The sequence below is a fragment of the Opisthocomus hoazin genome, chromosome 9, assembly GCF_030867145.1.
Source record: "Opisthocomus hoazin isolate bOpiHoa1 chromosome 9, bOpiHoa1.hap1, whole genome shotgun sequence".
NCBI lineage: Eukaryota > Metazoa > Chordata > Aves > Opisthocomiformes > Opisthocomidae > Opisthocomus > Opisthocomus hoazin.
In genome coordinates, this window is record NC_134422.1 from 29,994,882 (window position 1) to 30,014,694 (window position 19,813).

The 19,813-nt window shown below is 42.3% G+C and overlaps 1 protein-coding gene across 4 annotated transcripts in view; it reads left to right on the top strand.

Moving 5' to 3' along the window:
- Window positions 1-19,813, top strand: part of PARD3B (par-3 family cell polarity regulator beta) — a 433,237-nt gene that overhangs the window by 389,040 nt on the left and 24,384 nt on the right. For 3 of the 4 annotated variants that reach the window (XM_075430672.1, XM_075430673.1, XM_075430677.1), the window contains one exon: window positions 15,734-15,813. In XM_075430672.1, coding sequence (XP_075286787.1) covers window positions 15,734-15,813 — 80 coding nt within the window. Of the gene's footprint in view, window positions 1-12,697; window positions 12,976-15,733; window positions 15,814-19,813 lie in introns of those variants that run through there. The other variant, XM_075430674.1, reaches the window with a different exon arrangement.

Consider the following 19,813-nt stretch of genomic DNA (forward strand, 5'->3'; position numbering starts at 1 on the left):
AATCTCAGGCCAGCGTCACGTGGGGAAGGTGGAGGAGGATTGAGGTTTTAACACCAAGCCTTCTCATGTGGGGTTGCTAAAGCTAATACTTTGAACCTTCCCTTACCCTCAGTGATACGTACTTCTCCATGACAGCTTGGTCCCGACCCCTAGCAAGTCAGTGCCCCACATACCACAGAATCAAGTACAGCTGCTCGTGGGTCTGACTACAAGTGGGGGAAAAAAAAAGTAGCTTTTCTTTTAAAATTGACCTCTTTTTCCTCAGGCCATTAGTAAGAGGCCTGCTTCAGCTCCTGGAAGGGGGCCCCAGTTACAACAACGCTCATTTTTTAATCACAAGACAAGTCTGTAACGCCATTGAAATTCATGTCTGAAGCTAACTATGCGCTTTAGGTATTTATTAGATCAGACTTGGTATCCGGCCTCGGACTTGATCCCTTCTTAGGCAGAAGCCTTTGCCTTTACTACCAGATATCTGGTGCATTTATCAAATAGATGCTGACATTGTTGACTTCTTTTTGAATTCTCACAGCTTAATCTCTCTGGGTTATGTTCTTGTTCAGTGTGTTGCTGATTAAAAAGAAATCTCTTCCCTAAAAAATACTGATAATCCAAAGAGTTGCCTAGCTACTGTTGTCCCAGACAGCACCCTGTTTCCTGAAGATGCTGGTCACTGTCCAGTTCTGCCTGCTCGGGATAACATCCCACTAAAACAGATAGCAGTTTTGACAAAGGACTGCAAAATTTGTCCATTTAACATAATGAAAGCAGAATGACCTCAGTGAGGCAAACAGCAACAGTTGCCCAGCGTGTGCAGAATAGGGTCGAGCTTGAAAGAAGCTGGGTCAAGCAATACAACTATGTCATTGAGGCTGTTACAGAGTACAGATCTTTTATTTGCTATAGTTAAGTATGTGACAGAAGCCAACTGAAATAATGGACTTTGAATTACTTTTGATTTCTGGATTGAGTTGTTCTATTGTATATCTGTGCAGCACTTCTCATTATTGCAGCACAAGCTCTGAGGTGCAGGCCTTGGGTCGCCTTGAGTTTTGCTGAAGTTCCTCACTGCAAAATGCATTAGCAGAACTGCTTGTGAAATTTCATCCTAGGCGGAGTTTCAGCAGCCAAGGTGTCAGCGCTCTGGCTACATTGTTGTCTTGCAGTTAAAAACGCTGAAAAGTTCAAGATTTCTTCACAGCCAAGGTGTGAAAAGTAATTAGAATGTATCACAGGGTGCCGGGTATAAGCAATTATCTCTGAATATATAAAGGCTCTATTTTTCTCAACAAACAGGCAGCGTTGTTATAATTATTTAAAATGAAAAAGAAAGTCACTGACTCAGACATGGAGAGATTGGGCGGATAACTTTATTAGTTCCCGGTCTAAGGTCTGTAGTGCAGATGCTAATCTACTATCAAGACTGCATTAAAATAAAGTACAAAATATGGTAAAAGAGAACTCCATTTACCCTGTAAGGCTAGTGCTGTATATGAGTTTGGCTTTTCTGCTCAAAGCCAGCTCTTTTCAGCTTTCAACCTCAACTCTGGCTGTTAAAGAACACTTGGATAAAGGAGCACTAGTGCCTTCTTTCTTGCTCAATACGGAATCCAACTGGAACACTTTCCTTCTATCGAATGTGCTGAGTTTTGAGAAGCTCTGCAAAAGTTAGTGATCAATTTCATTTTTGTTTGCATTTGGATTTTTAAACCTTCTTTAATGTTCTTGCTTTGGTTAGTAAATCGAATTTGTAAGTTGGAGTTTCCCAATGCAGAAAGGAGTCTGATAAAATACTGGCACTGTGCAACCTAATCTGAAGGGTTGGTTTTGTTTTGGGGTTTTTTTAGTGTGTTTTTGACACACTTGCTGTGCAACTGAATTTATCAACAATAAGAAAGCAAGAGCAACAAATGCTGTTGTCTGTGTTTGCTGCTTTTTCCTCATCAAATGTACAGCCTGGCTGCTGTGCTAAGTGTCATGTTGCCCAAGATTAAGTAGAGTCATTCCAGCTGAACTGTATGTCGTGAGTCCTGTATGATAGGAGATATTGAATCTTCTGTAATCCAGGTGATACCGGGATGTCTGCCTTCCAGGCAGAAATATGAGTCCTGGCCCTGCTGCCTCCAAGGAGGTACTGCTATTCAAGGCAGAGGATATGTGAATAATCCAGTGTCCCAGAGTAGGACAGATTTCATAAAGTAGTATATCAAATTCAGCATGTGTGTTGTGAACGTGTACAACTGAGCAAGAGGACAAATAATGGTATCTCTTCTAAAATGCAATCTGGTCACCAATTCTAACATTTTCTTGGGTTTAGTGTATTCAGCTGTTTTCTTGATAGGCTGGAAGTAATGATTGTTAAAATTACTATAGCGAATAATGCATCACTGTGTTAGGATGACCAGTGCTGCACACGGCAACACATAATGGCAGTGACTCTCAAGGAACATGGACCCTGGGGAGGCCTGGACCAGGTGTATGCTTTACAGCATCAGGTATTCCAAGAAAAGTCAGTAGCACATACCTAGAGTGAAATTATGACTTTGAAGTTATGACTCCAAATAAAGCCAGCAAAATGGGGTTCTGAGGAGAGCCAAAAGTTTCTTGTATTGCAGTAAGCATGGTTATATCAAATTATATTCTGTACTTCATAATTTGCTGGTAACTCCTTCAAGAGAAGATAAAAATTTGTAATTTGAAATACATGTTTGTGCCTTCCATCCCTGGTCATCAAAACAAAGTCATTCTGACAATCTAAATTCAATCTTTCCTATGGAATGATTATAGGGGAATTTACCAAAATACTATCTAGTGGTACCCACCAGTGGATCCGTATTAACATTTACATTTGCATTCAAAGCTAATTTTTAAAGTATTTCTCTTAATTTGCTAGGAAGATAACTGTCAAGTTAGCAATTAAATTGTAATTTGGTCACTGAGGTGTTTACACAGATTAGTAGATCTCTCTTTTAAGCATATGCTTCTGGGTTTGAAATAATAGCTATACTGCGTGGTAGCATGACCTCACTTGAGTTTCACACACACATGCACAAAATCAAATTCCATCACATTTTAATGCAAATTTTACCTTTGCAAATGATGGCCTGAAAAGAATGAGTTTCCATGGTAACCTTAGGGAACACATAACCTGTTTATCATAACTTCTCCATAAAGCAAGACAGGAGGTGGGAAACGTGCTTTGGTGTCAGCTATATTTTTCTGTAGACAACACTCTGCTGTAGCACGTGTAGAGAATTTACCAAAATGCTCCTGGATTGTACTAAATAAACTTTTTTCCCTTTCTTAGAAACAGAAGCAGTCATATGGAATAACATAGGAGGGAACTGCAGTAGGCAGTACTCAAAACCATTAGCTGACCTTTCAGCTCCTGACTACAGCTTAGCAACTAGGTCAACGTTTTGAAAGACCAATAGCAAGTTAATACTTAAAACAGATCTCTTCCATCACTTTCTCTCTCCTTGCTTTCCCTGCGTGTTTTACATTTGGCCCTTAGGTATCCCTGCTGCCTTTCAAAGGCACTTTATGTTTTTTGTTTTGTTCTTCCACTTCACTGCTGAAAGTACTGTTTGAAAAATGCCTTGAAATATCTCTGAACTCATACTTTGTGGTGCTACCACAGAAAGAATATATTGATTATACTTCACATTCAGTGCCAACTTTCAGAGCTGAGGTGGTGGCTTCTGGAGCTGCCATTGGCGAGGAGTCGGTTTGATGGCTGCGAGCATCTGCAAGGTTATATTTTTCCTGCAGATGCACAGTAACTCCTGGCTAAAGGAAAATATGTCTGCAACATTTTTTTTAAGGTCATTAGGTGTAAGGAACAGATGTTGAGGTTTTTCATAATGCTGCTTTGAAGTGCCAGTTAGGAGTCAACTGACAAGACTGACCCTATAGGCAGTGATTTTGGGGACTGGAACACAGAGGAACCATTGCCCACGGTTACCCATCTGGCATCCATCTGGTACCAGCAAACAACAGACAGTACCAAATCGCAGAGAAACTGTACCAACTGCTAAACTGGTATCAGCAAGCAAAGAAGGTCGCCACCCAACAGCAGTTGCAAGCAGGAGAAACAATGTCTGTAACATTTACAGACTGGTATCTGAAGATCCGAATGAAGCTGATGCCATAGCATATGGAAAGCAGTTCCTCTCTCTAAGCCTGCTTATGCTGATGTTGTTTGCTCGGTATTAATCCAGGTTTGGGAATTATTTTTTTTTTCTTTTTTGTTAACCGTGTTGAATTTGCACTGTGGAGAGCTTTTGTCATGATGCTGTTGCGAAAGCGCCTCTCTTTAGTGGCATCTACGTTTAACAGGATTAAGGTGGATTTAATACCCTGTGCTACAAACTAACCATTCAAATTGTAGGAGTACCCTTCCAGAGTAGTGTCAAATCACAACAGAAGAAGTTGAGGTTAACTTGTAACTCTGTGACGATTTACTCTTCCCTGTTTTTCTTTGATGTGAGCTATTCTTGGTGAGAGCTGTGGCAGGGGGTTGTTTCCCAATTTTATTGCCATCTCCCTCTTCTTCCCTTTGTTCATTTTCCCTCTTCTTCCTCCTTTTCTTCTTTTGAAGCAGTGTGCTGGCTTGTACAGTAGCTAAGTGTTTAGAATGTAATAATACAACAGTGAGAGATTTACTGCCTCTAGGCGCTACCCCTTCTACTCTTGAGGACCTCCAGCAAGGCATGATTTTATAGACAATGAAAGCCTCGCTCTCCCCTGTGAAGCCGCCTGCCTGCAGGAAGCTTTTCACTGTCTATTTCCACTACTTGCTCTGCAATTTAGTTCCATGCCCTGTTATTTCCCCCTTCCCTCCCTCTTTCCTTCCTTGACATACACATGCATATACCCCCCACGTACACATTCAGCGCCAGCACCAGATGTAGGCAGATACGGCAAAATAGCATTATCTCAATGTATGCATTAAAAACCTCAAAAATACCCGAAACATTCTCGTTTTGCCAACCTCATCATAAATGAAAATACTGATCTGTCCCGTTTGCTTTCCAGGTACTGATGCTGTCGTTTCATTTTCCCTAAAAAGAACACAAGCTCATAGCTGGGCTGCAAAGCATGGCCATTACACCCTGGCATCAGTGCCAAGAACTCTGCTGACTTAGCTAGAGAAAGATGCTGAAAGCCCCTGACTTTGAGAGAAAATTCAATTCAATTTACTTCATGCAGTGTCTCTCATCAAGTATTTCAAAATGCCTTATATCAGGAGATAACAAAATGAGAAAATGCTTTAGAGAACTGGGTATTCAGATAGGAAGACAAAATGATACACAACAATGAACTGGAGTAAAAGAAAAGATGACTGTCATTTAGCAGTAATCATCTGGATAAGTAGTCTTGTAAACTAATTACAGTAAGAAGAGAAGCAAAGAATGCAAGACTGGGAGGAACTAGAAGCAGCTTAGTTTCAAACGGGCTAAGGCAGAGGTCTGCTTTCATGGTGGGGAAGGAATTGTGCACAGTATTGTAAAACAACTACGGGACATTTGCTTTAGAAATGTATTCACAAGTATGTGTTATGGATGCTGTGTGTTGCATCACAAGTGTATCTCAGTGACAAGTTAATTTGCTCTCTAGTAGCTGGGAAGAGATTCACATTGGCCTGGTTCAGTGGAAGACCAATTGAAATGCCCCCCCTTATAGTTGGAAAGAATTGATGCTGATGGGTGCTGAGTTTTTTTTTCTTTTGCTGCTTTTAAGTTTTGCTTTCAGCTCAAGGGCCTCTGCTTGCCTCTACTCTGAGAATGGGTTTGCAAGTGAGGGCGTCGCAAATCTGGTGCTCATTAAAGACAATTAAGAGGTAGAATTAACCAAAACATATTATACGATAAATGGAAAAAGAAGCCACCCACAGAGACGGACACAGGCCAGGAAATGATCTCATTTTGCATGGTCACAGGAAACCATAGTCCTCCAGCACCAGGGATCGGGCGATCGTGGAACTAGAGTTCAGAAAGCAGAATATTGTCTTTGTGAGGCTGTGTAAAAACACTTTGCAGTTTTGGCTTCACCTCCATCTTTGCCATTTTGTCTCTACTTGGTGTTGCAAGATACAGCAAATGCTGAGCTTGTTTTCTACTAAGCTAAGGCAATTGCCATGTTTTTAAACTGTTATGGGAACAGCCTGTTTCCCTTTTAAAGTTCCCATCTGTGTTTGTATTTCCCTCAGTCTATTGCCTTTATAGAGAATTTTCCCCTCTCTCTAAATCTAAACCATTAGTTTCACCTCCTTGAACAAAAGGTAGGGCATTACTGAGGAGGAAAAGTAAATCCTGAGATAATCAGCTGTGCTGAATACCAGCATGAAGCACTGCTGTCATCAGTGGTCCTGGTCTTCCTTGCACAGGGAGAAGGGAGAATGACTCTAAGTATGTACATTTGTGTGTGTGCATGTATATATGTGTACGTATGTGTAGGGTGAGAGACAGACAGAAGGGGAGCATTTTAATTGCCTAGCAATCTGACCGACCAAGTAGTGTTCTGATTGTATACAGCTGATTTTGTAAGTGAAAAATTTCAAAACTACTCACCAGCAAAACCAAGATCATCAGTGACTCTGGAGTGTGCGTCTGTGTTCTTACGGGGAAGAGGAAGGATGGTTTGATTACTGTCTCTTTTTTCCTTTAGACAAGGATGTTTTTCTCACCCAAGGGAAATGCATTCTAGCAGCATGAACATAACTATTAATCAACACTTAAGCAATAATCAGTGAATGAAAAATGATGACCAGAAACTGAAAATGTACTTGCATAGCTACTTCAGCGCTTTTCCTTTGAGATCATGCCCTTGCATTTTAACGTGAACAATTCTTACAAAATTAGTGCTGATATATTCCAAAAGGCAGTGATTTAAAAAGCCAGCACTTATTTTTCACTTTAAAAAAAAATACCAACAGTGAATGATACATTAAGATCTGCTTAAGCACTGTTATAAAGCTACCTCAATAGTCTCTGAGATAGATCCTCAATTAATGTGAGCCAGTAATATGTTGACGGGTTACTTCAGAGATGGAGATGCCGAGAGCATCACTAGCATGCTGTGCTCGAATGTGTGAAGGCGTGTTCAGGGTACAGAGATATAGATGTTTTTCCTGTGTGTTTTCATCCAATAAGGAGATACAGCCACTGAGAGATGCAGGTGTATGTCAGCTTTGGGAATGGCTCCAAGAGGAATCAAATGCTATTGAAATTAAAACAAACCACCCTCATCAGTATTTAGCATGCTTTCCTGAATCAGGGCCAAGGTATGTTGTAGCACCCAGCAGAAACCAAGGCTGTGAGACTCTACTACGAGAGTAGTGATACCTTCCTTTGGCTCTTCAAGATATTTTTTGACAAACTTAGTCACAGTTCTAATAGCATCAAATGCCTTTTGGAATAATCTCAAAGCCAGACTAGTATAAAATGCTTAAAGTGAGTGTGTGCTTAAGAAAAAGAAGGCTTAACAGTCTCTGTGACTGATCCCAGAAAACAGAACTTCAAGAGTCTGTGAGATCATGACTTGGTGATTGGACTGTGAACAGGCACCTATAGCCATCTGTTGATTCGTCTTCCCAAATTATTCACCCTGTGTTTTCTGTTGACGAGAAAATAAAAAAGTTCAAATTCATTGCCAGACTACCTCTAACAATTGCACTCCCAAGATGTCTGTAAAATGGAGCAGGAACAGAACCACAGTTTTCTTGGGACCTGATGGGAAGATACTGCTTCCGTCCATATTGAAAACTGTCCTGCATGCAAATTTGTAACAGGGAGGTTGAAGGTGCTTTCTCTCCAATGGTGGAGGTGATTTTGAGAGTTCCCATGAACATCATCTTGGTTTGCCATTGCAGCCTCTTAGCAAAGAAAAGCACCACTAAGAATTTCAAGAAGAAATATTAAAGGTGCTGTCTTATATCCAAACAATGGTAAAGCAGTACCGATGGGCTCATGTAACATCAGGCTCTTCTTTGAGGACTGCTTCTGTCATTAAAATCAATGCAACTTAATTAAAGCAAATTATAGATAGATACATCTATAAATAAGATATTAAAGTGCGCTGCTGAATATGATAATTGCTGCATATTTAGCAATCAGCGTGTGCGTTCTGCTTTTGCCAGGAGGGATTTCTTTCAGTGGAATCAATGGAGCTTTATTAAAAACCATCCAAATTAGAGGGAGAAATGATGAGTGTTATAATAACGCAAAATCACTGTTTCAACTTTCATTGCAAACCCAGGAAAGCAAAATACATCCCTCTTTGTGTATGTAAGGAAAACATCAGGAAAATTCTTTTGAATTGTGGACACTGGTAGAATTTTTAATTTTTACCTATTGATGTAAAGCATAAAAAAGCTGGATGGAGGAAAACATGTTTTCTGTGGAAATGCTGGAGGTCTTGGAGAGCTGCGATAATTAGGATATCACAGGAGTAAGGAATGAAGAAGACCCCTTCAATCAACTTCCTCCATTTCACATGGAGCATGTAGTTCACTGCCTTACATAACCCACCTCTGCTTTAACAGCTGAAGAAAGTGTTAGGGAGTCAAATAGTGCTCTTAAATTTCATTTGCATTTGTCCTTAGAACCAGGCAGACTATTGAAATGCAAAAAATAAAATGGGTGAACTTTGGTGCTTCACCTGTGTATGAAACATTGAGACCGGGATGGGGAACAAATCCACTTTTACCTCTCAGTTTTTCTTCAGTTTTCACTTAATTGAAAACAAAAACCAACTGTGTCTCAGCAGAGGGGAGACCTGAAGGTTAAAGGGCAAATTCCGTTATACCACAGCTCTTTTTGGCATGCTGTATCTCAACCCATGTGATTAGAAACGCTCACAGACAAAAGAAGAGCTTTGAGAACAGAGGTCAAACGAGCATCTGAATCAAGTCCTTTACCAGATTATCACAAGACTATTGAAAAATGTACTAAGCAATGCAGCAGTACTATGTGCCATGTTTATACACAGACTTTCAGGCAAAAAGCAGAACTGGGTGGCATTCTTGAAAGCGCTTGCGTGATAGCAGAGCGCGTGCCTCACTCTGTAGCCTTCCTGGGATGGCTCCTGTCTTTTAGCGCATGTCAGTCACGTAAAGTACAACAGTAGGGTCCCGCCATTTTTTATGGGGAGAAAACCACAATGCACAAGCTCAAGTGACTTTACTGATCATACACAGTGAATAAGCGAGAAAGTTAGGAGTCCCAGGACTCCTATCTTCATAAGCTCTTCCTGATCTCCCATAATTTTAAGTAAGTCAGGCATGACTCAAGTGGAGTCAGCAGTGTTTTGGCACTGGGTTCCCAAAAGTGTAACTAAAATCAAATCAGCCTTGATGAAGTTATGCTATTGCTACTTACCTAGTGGGCAGCACACACTTCTCATTTTCTTTCTGATCCTAATGATAACTGAAATGTTTGGAGGAGCCTGATTGTTCAGAAGTGGGGAAGACAAAAGGTTAAGAAGAAAAAATTAAAAGTGTAAAGGAGATGTTTAGCTTATAAGTGAAAAAGGAATAAGCCTGAATACAATACCCACTGAACATTATTCCTTTTTAAGAGTGTGAAACTTCTGACTCCAAGCTCTGGTTTTTCTGTAGTTAGTTAAGAAGCTTTAAACAATTTTTTTAACAAACTTACCTCTGCAAAGATGATCAATGTTTTCTATATGCAGCTCTAAATACAATACCTGCAGGAGAGGGAACAGTGACTGCAGCTTTCTGAGACAGCCACGCTGAAAATGGCTCTGCATTGTTCTTTTCCTTATGAGCAGTACCTACCGTCTTGGGTCTTCAGCAAGGCGACTTCACTCGGGACGGACCTGGAGCAGGGAGCTCACGTAGCTCAGGTGGGAGTTTGTGAGAGGAGGCAGAGCCCGAAGCAAAAACACACTGTCCTGCCGAGTGTGTATGCACTGCTAGGGGCAAGGAGTTGCTGCTGGCTGCCGTCTGCAGTGTGGTACCTCTCACCTTGAGCTGTGTGCAAATGCACAATTAGAAGCTGATTCTGGCTTCATGAAGCTTAAGATCGGTATAGTTGTTCCTGTTCATACCACAACAGCTGTCCAGCCCCAAACACCTTGCTCCGTATCAAAGGGGCAAGGAAGGCTTTCCTGCTAGCAGCTAGTCTTGTAGCCTTTAGTAAATGCTCCAGGAGGAAGGCAGTGTAAGGCAGGTACGGAGGAATGAAATGCAGTGTGTTCTGGGAAAAAACACGGCCTCTTGCACTTTTCTGCACAGTTTTCAAGGTAGTCTCAAGCTTCAGGATGAAGTAAATCCTTTCTCTGCCCTTAAAGAATTAGTCTTCTGCAGCCCCATAATTTTCCTGTAGGCTAATCCTAGACTTATTTCAAGATACCTGCCTGCAGGTGTACTATACTTATGCCTTATAATTTATTTGCAGGTATCCTCTAAGATCTTTGTTTCTGGCTTGAGCTACAAATGCATGTTCACATCACTTTTTTTTTTTTTTTTTTCCTGGGAAGTTTTCCTAGGGAGAACTGGCAGGTTAGAGATATTTGCTGCTAGCTTATTACTTTTGCGTATTAGCAAACTCCTCAAAGTGCCCTGCCGGTGTTTGCCAGGGACATAGCTTGCACTGACACCTGCACAGCTTTTATTTCTCTTTTTCTTCATAGTTGCTTTCCCTTTCTGTCTGTTTTGGATCTGCATGTGAAACATGAAAGTATGCATCTTTCTATAGTTTTCTGTCTTGAAAGAAATGTGGATTACACTTGTCGAGGGAGCCCCAGCCTGTGCTTGTTCTCTCTGCCTTTTGGCCCTTCACATTGGTCCCTTGCTGAAGGCTGTGGACTTAGAGAGGCCAGAGCTGCGTGCAGTGCCTGCACCACTCCCCAGTCTGTGCTTGCCCCAGCCTGGTTCTGCTGCTGGGGACTGGCAGGGGTTTAATTAAAGATGGAGAGGTGTCATAAGGTTTTTTTCTGAAGGGATGCATTTCTATCACAGAAGTCTCATTTGCTAATGGAAATTACTGGTTTTAAAAGAAAGAGGCTTGAACAACAAAAATATTACTAGCTATGTAGAAAAAATGCCTTTCTGGCACACAGAAAAACCTGACCATGAAGGCATTGAGTTACATGGATGCCGTGTCTTGCTCATTTGTCTGGTACTTTGTCTCCAAGTGTGGCCGCTGCTACGTGCTTCAGAGGATTCACTGGGATTCCCAAAGGTATGATTAGGAGAATAACTGGCTGGTACAGAGGTTTTTGCCTGCACTCCCTTTCAGGGAATGGCTGACTCTTCGAGGCTTTACCTCTCTCCAGCCTGTCAAAGGCTTTACTGTCTTTTGCTAACCCGATGCTAGTTGTTTTGATTCACATGTGTATCCGGATTATTAATTTTCCATTCTACAAAGGGCTTGGCCATACCGATACTTTGCAACAGTTAAGTTTCATGAATTGTTTGTTGTTGTTTTTTGGTAAAGATAGCATTTCCTTTCCTCAATTTAAGCATGCTGTTCTTTTAATTGTGCTGATGGGATGATGGCTGTTTCTGTGTTTATCTCTACCCCATTATTTTTGCATATTCATGTTTTGCTTGTTAGTTGAGGCCGCTCTAGACTAAGAGATGATCTCTTCATAATGATGGCTCTTATTTAAGTTGATGTCGTTAATTTAAACCCTAAAAATACAGGAGCATGTTTTGGATCATTCTTTCTGTTGTTCATTGCCATACATTTGTGAAAAGTATATTTCGTCTGTTGTCGTGTTCTTCCTTAACTGATTGGGGCGGTGGTCTCAAAAGCTCTTCCAGCCACCTCTAATACAGACTCAGCTAAGTCATGTACCTTCCATCAGCTCTCACCCCTTGCTGGTCACCTCGTGGTCAGCGTCGATTTGGCTTTCGTAGAATCATAGAATAGTTTGAGTTGGAAGGGACATTTAAAGGTCATCTAGTACACCCCCCACTGTAGTGAGCCGGGACACCTTCAACTAGACCAGGTTGCTCAGAGCCCCGTCCAGCCTGGCCTTGAAAGTTTTCAGGGATGGGGCACCTACCACCTCTCTGGGCAACATGTACCGGTGTTTCACCACCATCGTTGTAAGAAATTTCTTCCTAATATTTGATCTAAATCTACTCTTTTTTAGTTTAAAACTATTACCCCTTGTCCTATCGTAACAGGCCCTGCTAAAAAGTCTGTCCTCATCTTTCTTATAAGACCCCTTTAAGTACTGGAAGGCTGCAATAAGGTCTCCCCAGAACCCTCTCTTCTCTAGGCTGAACAGCCCCAACTCTCTCAGCCTTTCCTCACAGGAGAGGTGCTCCAGCCCTCTGACCATTTTTGTGGCCCTCCTCTGGACCCGCTCCAACAGGTCCATGTCTCTCCTGTGCTGAGGGCTCCAGAGCTGGACGCAGGACTCCCAGGTGAGGTGTCACCAGAGGGGAGCAGAGGGACTGAATCCCCTCTCTCGCCCTGCTGCCCACGCTGCTTCTGATGCAGCCCAGGATGCGGTTGCCCTTCTGGGCTGCGAGCACACATTGGTAGTTCATGTCCAGCTTTTCATCCACCAGTATCCCCAAGTCCTTCTCGGCAGGGCTGCTCTCAGTCGCTTCATCCCCCAGCCTGTATTGATTCTGGGGTTTGCCCTGACCCAGATGCAGGACCTTGCACTTGGCCTTGTTGAACCTCATGAGGTTCACATGGGCCCCCTTCTCCAGCTTCTCCAGGTCCCTCTGGATGGCATCCCACCCCTCAGGCATGTTGACCGCACTTCTCAGCTTGGTGTCATCTGCAAACTTGCTGAGGGTGCACTCGATCTTGCTGTTTGTGTCGTTGATGAAAATATTTAACAGCACAGCACTGGTCCCAGTACGAACGCCCTGAGGGACACCGCTTGTCACTGATCTCCATCTGGACATAGAGCCGTTGACTGCTACCTCTGGATGCCACCAACCAGCCAATTCCTCATCCACCAAACAGTCCACCCATCAAATCCGTATCTCTCCAATTTTGGCGTCGATAAGAATTCCAGGTTTTAATCCTTTTTTATTAACTTTACTGTTTGCTTGCCTAAATATTTTGTGATTATTAACTATGCGGTTAAAACCTCTGCACCTGGACTGAGGGCCAGCTGCATATGTCCTGTTTCAGGGAAGGAGGAGAAGCTGGAATATTTTGATGTTGTTAATTAGTACCTTTCACACCAATTTTTAGCATAGTTTGTTGTAAAAGACAGCAAGGAACCCTTTGCTTTGACTCTCCCTGAAACATAAATAACTTCTATGAAGGAGGTGTTTCCGTTTTCGCAATTTCTCTTTTCATCACGGTAATATTTTATTCCGGGCACCATTTTGCTGGTGGCTGAGTGATGATACGTTTTTACTGTCGCCTAGACAGATGGAGAAGGAAAAGGAGAAGAAATGGCTGAGTCTTTAATTAGCCGCACAGAGCCAGAGCATGCTTTTCCAGTGCATCAGGGGGTTTATATAGGGTGTGGAGACTCAGCCGCTCGATGGATCCAAATTAACAAAATTGTGTATCCACTGCCAGGGTGTTTCTATGGCAACTGTCTCTCAAATCATATATACAAACAGACCTGGTGGGGGGTATCGCCTTCTACTTGGTCTGTAGGAAACTGTCAGAAAAGGGATGATTTCAGGCTGCAAAAAGGCCTTGCGATGTAAATACCTTTTACTTTCTGGTGACTGGTATAAGTTTTGGGATTGTTGCTTGATGCTGGGGCAATTCTGAATCTGTTTGTAGTTTTGTACGTTGACTGACTGCTGTTACTCCTGCTTAGGTGTGAGGGTGATCACCGGGAAACTTGCATGGGGTTGCGAATGCACAGTTACCAGGTGCATCCTTTAACATAAGGATCCATAAACATCTTGCCGCTGCATGTAATTAATAACCTATGTACAGCTATGCAGGTAGACTATATACTACGTGGTTTTTGTGCTGAGCAAACCAAATTATGCATTCATTTCTTTTCCTCTCATTCTTCTTCATAAAACAGCAGAAATCTGGTGGCTCTCCGCTCACCAGCATACCTGGTGAATTAAGGGAAATTATCAACCTGATCAAGTTAGCAGTGTAAGAACAGCCAAAATGGCTGTGACTCTCAGCCTAAGTGACTCTATAAATTCTCTCTACATGTCACTTTTTCTGGTGGAAGAAATGAATGAATGATCCATTTAGCCTACTGCCCTCTTTTTGAAATGTAGGGCAATTATTGTTATTTTTTGCTCATCCAAAGTCAGGGACTACTAAAGCGTGGGTCATTTCGAATCGGAGGTGGTTATTTCTCGTGGCCGTCAGTTCCATGAGGACTCCTTTCTGTTTTCAGTCAGATAAAGGGGAGTTAGCAAGAGGCCTGTGCTATATAATTTTTTCGATTTATGAGTATCTTGGATGTTCACTGAGTGGCAAGGTGCACAACGGTATTTCTCTAGAACAATTCCTAAGCTTGCGTAGTAGCTCCAAGGGATAGTGCCTCTCTTTGCATTGGACTTGGCGTATGTAATGGGTCCACAAGAGACGGTACACAGAAATGCTACGTAAAGGTAGCTAAAACCTACTAAACCTGAGTGCACAACCCTTCCCATTGTAGAAGCTTTTACATATCTTCAGTGAAAATGACATAAATTGCAGGAGTGACAGAAACTTACTCTAACCTGTAGAATGTGAAAAACATGTTAATTTTTGTTTGTTTTCTCTTTTTATAAACAGGCATCTGCCAAAATCTTGGTGTGATTTATTCTTTTCTTTTTAATGAATTGTTAAAAATGTTTGAAAAGGCATTAAATCTTCCTTTCTGCTATTAATCTGTAAAAGGGGAAGGGGATTTTAAATGGCCTCTTAGTATATTGCTTTATAAAACTGCTGATTCTAGCAGCACCAGAATAGGAATACATACTAATGTAGGAAACATTGAAGGCAGTCAGAGCCTTCTGCATTTATGGAGGAAAAGACTAATAGCTCCATTTTAACAAGGCTCTTAACACTTCGGGCCATCAGCAGGCACTGAGTGAGTGAAACTGGGAGAGCTCCTGTGTGCTAAAAGCATTGAAGTTCACCGTTTTGTACCCCAGTTGGAGCCTTCCTGATAGAATTGTGCTCTCCAGCCAACTCCAGTTGCCATCTTGAAAACAAACCAAGTAGCGAGCTGGCATTTTGATGGAGTGCACTAATGCATCACTTCTGAAATGGCACCAGGGCATGATAAATGCACTTAACTCCCAGCTGGATGCTTAGATTTGCAGTGGTGTTAGGGAAAGTTTCTGGGTTTAAGAATGAAAGCAAAGCGTGTTCATACCACATTTTATACTTGAGCAAAACATACAAGTGGAGCAAAAACAGCAAACTTGGTACCAAGATGCTAGCTTTGATTCAAGTAGTTGTGCCATTGGAATCAGAAGGGGTGTGCTTACTTAATTAGATTACGTCCTCGTGATACTGAATTCTAGGAGGATGGCCGGCCAGGGAAGGAGAGAGAGTATCCCAGCTAGCAAGCAGATGAGGAAAAGGCTCTGAAGATTGTACCCATGATGAACAGTTCTTTGATACAGAAGCCTGTCTTGTTAGCAGTGATAAGTTTATGTATGGAATTTGGAGCTTCTTTGAGCCCCTGCCTTTCTTTTGTTGATTTTGGCATGTTGCAGCATCATGTGTTCTCTGCTTATCGTTTTGAAATGCATTGTTACTAGCTGGGCTGCATAATTGATCTTCATCTCTAATCACTCTCCTCTCCACAGGTGCCTGGAAAAGGTCCAGATGGGAGCTCATACAATCTCCACTTTGAGGGGATGGAAAGGCAGTATGCATCCCTACCCAGGTACGGCACCGAGGCTCGTACACACACACTGATTCACCCTCCCTCCGACGGGTGCGGAAATCAACCCATAGCTGATGTCCGGCTCCAAAATGAGAGATTATTTTGCAGTTTTGTCTTGTCACCTTTTGCTGCTGATTGAGTGCTATCTTTATAACTGTACTATTAATTTGGACTTTTGAATTTAAGAAAAAATCACTCTCATTGAACAAGTCAGCAAGAGTCATGATCCACAGGTAGAGAACATGACATTGAGGAAGCCAGCTCTGCAAGAGTTACAACAGGTCGTAGCAGGGCGTAAATGACCAAGTTTATAGTGATATAATCCTAGCTGGCATTGACAGAGTACTGCTGTGGAAAGCCTCCACTACAGCAGCCACAGCTACTGAAGTCCCACTGTTGCTGCAAAGACCATCTGACTAGCAGTCCTGTTCCAGGAGAGCATCTCTGTGCTTTAACTGAACACTGTGGAAATGAGAGTGAATTCTCTCAGGGCTTTTTTTAATTTTTAATCCTTATCAACTCAATGAAGAGTAATTCTAGCCTGAAACTAGTGGGGCATAACAAAAAGGAAGCATTTCAGAGATTTCAGTCCTGTTTCTATGGGAGTTCTAATAGCAGAGTGTAAGATCTAGCAAGCCAGAAAGGGGAGTGAGAAAATGCTAAAAGAGATAGTGGGAAGCAGTGGGAGGAAAACAAAAAATAGAAAGTATTTCCCCTGTAGAATTAGAGGGCTGGGAGAGACCTTAGAGGGGTTGCCCAGTCCACTTCTCGGACCTACAAGCAAGATAATTTATGAGAGCAAAGTAAAAATAGCTATTTACAAGCAAGAAGAGATTCTTCATTGTGAAGCAGTGCTGGCATTTAGGAAATCAGTGAACAGCTGCTTTTTGCTTCTCTTTCCAGTGAGTTGCTTACATTCAAAGGTGTCACTGGAGAGATTGATTGATAAATAGGTAATGCTGTGTCCAATTCCAGATGAAAATACACAGAATTTCTTACTTTTGGAAACCAATATATAAAGGCTTGTATCACAAGACATTGTTGGATGTTTGTAGGCATTTTTAATGTACGTTGTTTCTAAACCGGAGGATGTGTCTGTAGTTCAGTTAGTGCCTTCAAACAATATGTGTGTCAGCCATCATTTTTTAAATTCGTCCTGTGCAGTAACGGGCTTTTCTAACAGAATCCTGCTTTCCAGCAGCATGTCCTGTGTGTATTTCCTGACTGACTGTGGATATTCTTACTCTCCTGGGTGCATAGCTATCTTTTTTCATAGTTCTCCAACACTCATGTCTCCTGTCATGCGTTTAGCAGTGATTTTTGCAAGTTAGTTAGGTGAAGTTTAATTATGCACACTCTTTTTTACCTGTTTTAAACTTCATTTTGTTGAGTACTTCCTTGTGAATTACAAGAATAAATTAGCAATTGGTGCCCAGTGTAACTCTCTACAGCAATTTTCACATTCCTGTATCATGTCTGCTTTTATTCGTTTTCCCTTCAAGCTAATCAATCTTATTTTTTCAGTCTTTATAAAACGGAAATTCGCAGTGAAGTAACTTCCATCACTCTGAATTCTTTTTATTTCACCGGTCTTCCTTTTGAGTGAGTATGATCAGAATGGAGCACAACCCTGCAGATGCAGGCATGCCCTTGCTTTATGCAGCAGTGCTCTCTGTATTCCTGCTATCCTGTTCCTTTTCAAACCCGTCGCATCCTCGACCTGTCACTGAGGTGGGTGTACTGCTTGCCTCTGCACCCTACTTACTTTCTTTATTTTGTTTTTTTCAGAGTAGGTCTGTCTGAATCAGATTGTGAATCTCACAGTGTTCTTCCCAAAACCTCCATTTAACTTGCTGGAAACACGACTCTTAGCTCTTACGACAGGTTTGAGTATTTAGCTGGCTGAGACTCGCCATTTAGGAAGTCATCCAAACGTTCAATAAGCTTTTGGAGATTGGTGCGAAGAGTGTCATTTCTCTCGGTGCCTAAGAAGATTACGCAGGAGAGCGAGAGGGCCTGCACTTCAGCGGGGTTGTGTGCTTCTGACCCGAGCCCTCGCACTGCTGCACCCAGGCCGTGCCATTGCCGCGTTGCCAGAGGGTTTCCTTCCGCGCCGGCAGGAGCAGAGCTTTGGGACAGCGCACCCCTGGGTGTGCCTGCAGCCCAGCACTTGGCTGCCGCTTGTTATACTTAGGGTTTGTGAGTTTTGCAGTTTCATGTTACTGCAGTAATTAAGCCTTGGCAGTCACAAATGACTGTATTGCTACGGTGAAGTCTAAATCCAGAAGAAGGCAATGCAGTCTCATTGCCAGCCACTAATGGAAATGAGTGATTTCTTTTGTTCTCATGGCTGACTGCCCAGGAGTATAGAGGAATCCAGGTAAAAACCACCCGTTTGCCAACTTATTCTCAGTGGAGTAGCCGTGAATACTACTGTAATGGGCAGCATTATTAAAAAAAAAAAAAGAGAGAGAGAAAGAAATAAGAAGGAAGAAAGAAATACTGAGCTAGTATTTCCTCAAAGAGCAGCTTTCTTCTGCCCAGCATTCTAGTATTCGTTCATGCTTTCCTGCCCTTGGATTTATTTCCCTCCTTGTCTTATCCCTGTCCTCGCCTTTGTCAAACGACTGAGCTGCATTTGGTATGGATGTGGTATATAATTGTCTGCATACATAATCATCTAAGTCCAGTTTAATAAGAGATACTTAAAAAGCCTTCAGATGAGGGCTGTAGATGCTGGGAAGCAGATTCTTATTGCAATATTGTGTTGAGTCCAGGAGGATATGACCTTTGCCTGCCACTCTGGTGTGGCACAATACAGGGAAAGAGAGGAAAGCACTTGGACTGCAGCCAGTTTCTCTGGATGAGGAGAGGATCTGTGCTGTGTCAGGAGTAGCTGGGACCTACACAGTGAAAGTGTTCTGCTTACCTGGGAGTCAGCAGGAGTCACGCCAGTGCGCATGGGCATGGACAAATTGAATAAGAGAGCTTTGGTTTTCCTCCCCACTGGGCTAGAAGGAGGAGTGATCACCTGCCAAATAGCTTTATGAACGTCGGGTGCCCCTAAGGCCCTATTCCCATGCAAAGGCACACATCCGGCATGAAGGGGACGTGAGATTGCCAGCAGCATCCAAACATACCTGCTGCTGGGTTGTAAAAATCTAAGCTTTAAAACATCATTGCTGCTTTGCCCTTTTGTTTTGTATTTTTCTGTCTTTCCGAAGCTGCTAATTTAAGCTTAGATATTAGGGGGCAAATTCGGGTGCTGTAAACCTATATTAACTGTATTTGAGAAATACAGCTATGTCAAGCGTGCTTGCCTTTCAGTAGGTGCAGCAGCAAATCCAGCATCCCACTCTGCTGAGCTCAGTGGCACCTTTTTTGCCTTTGAGTGGAGGATCTGTTCCTGTGTAAGGTTACGTTTTTAATTAAAAGCTGAAAACAGGAGGCAGCAGCCTTTGGATGAAGCCTTTGTATGTGACTGTCTTAATGAGAGGCCAGCTGAGATACGTAAAGTTTTTAGGTAAAATAATGCCAGTCTGTGGACTTGGTTTGCAAACGTCTGCAGAGGCAAACATCTGAATTAGATGATAAGTGGCTGTGGCAGGAGAGTGGCAGGTCTTCATCTCACAGTGCATTGTGCTGCTCTGTCTGCAGAAAAGCAGCAAAGTGGGAAAGACAGAATGGAGGGCTTTGCAAGAGAGATACAGTTCTTTGCACTCAATACTTACGTGTTGCCCTGGGGCTACAGCTAAGTAGTGCTGAGTAGTAGTATTAAGCAGTGTTAAATCCTCCTGCTTAGGAGGAGAATGGCTTGATTCTTATACCTCTTAGCCTTGTCTTTCAGGAAGAGGAGCAGGGCTAGGGTGTGGGAGCCAGAAAAACGTTTGTCTTTTTAAAACTATTTTTAGTGCCTGTTTTCTTGGTGTAATCCAGAATATTTTCCTCATGGAGCTATGGAACATATATGAAGCTGAAGCAGCTCCGTCTGTTCATGGTG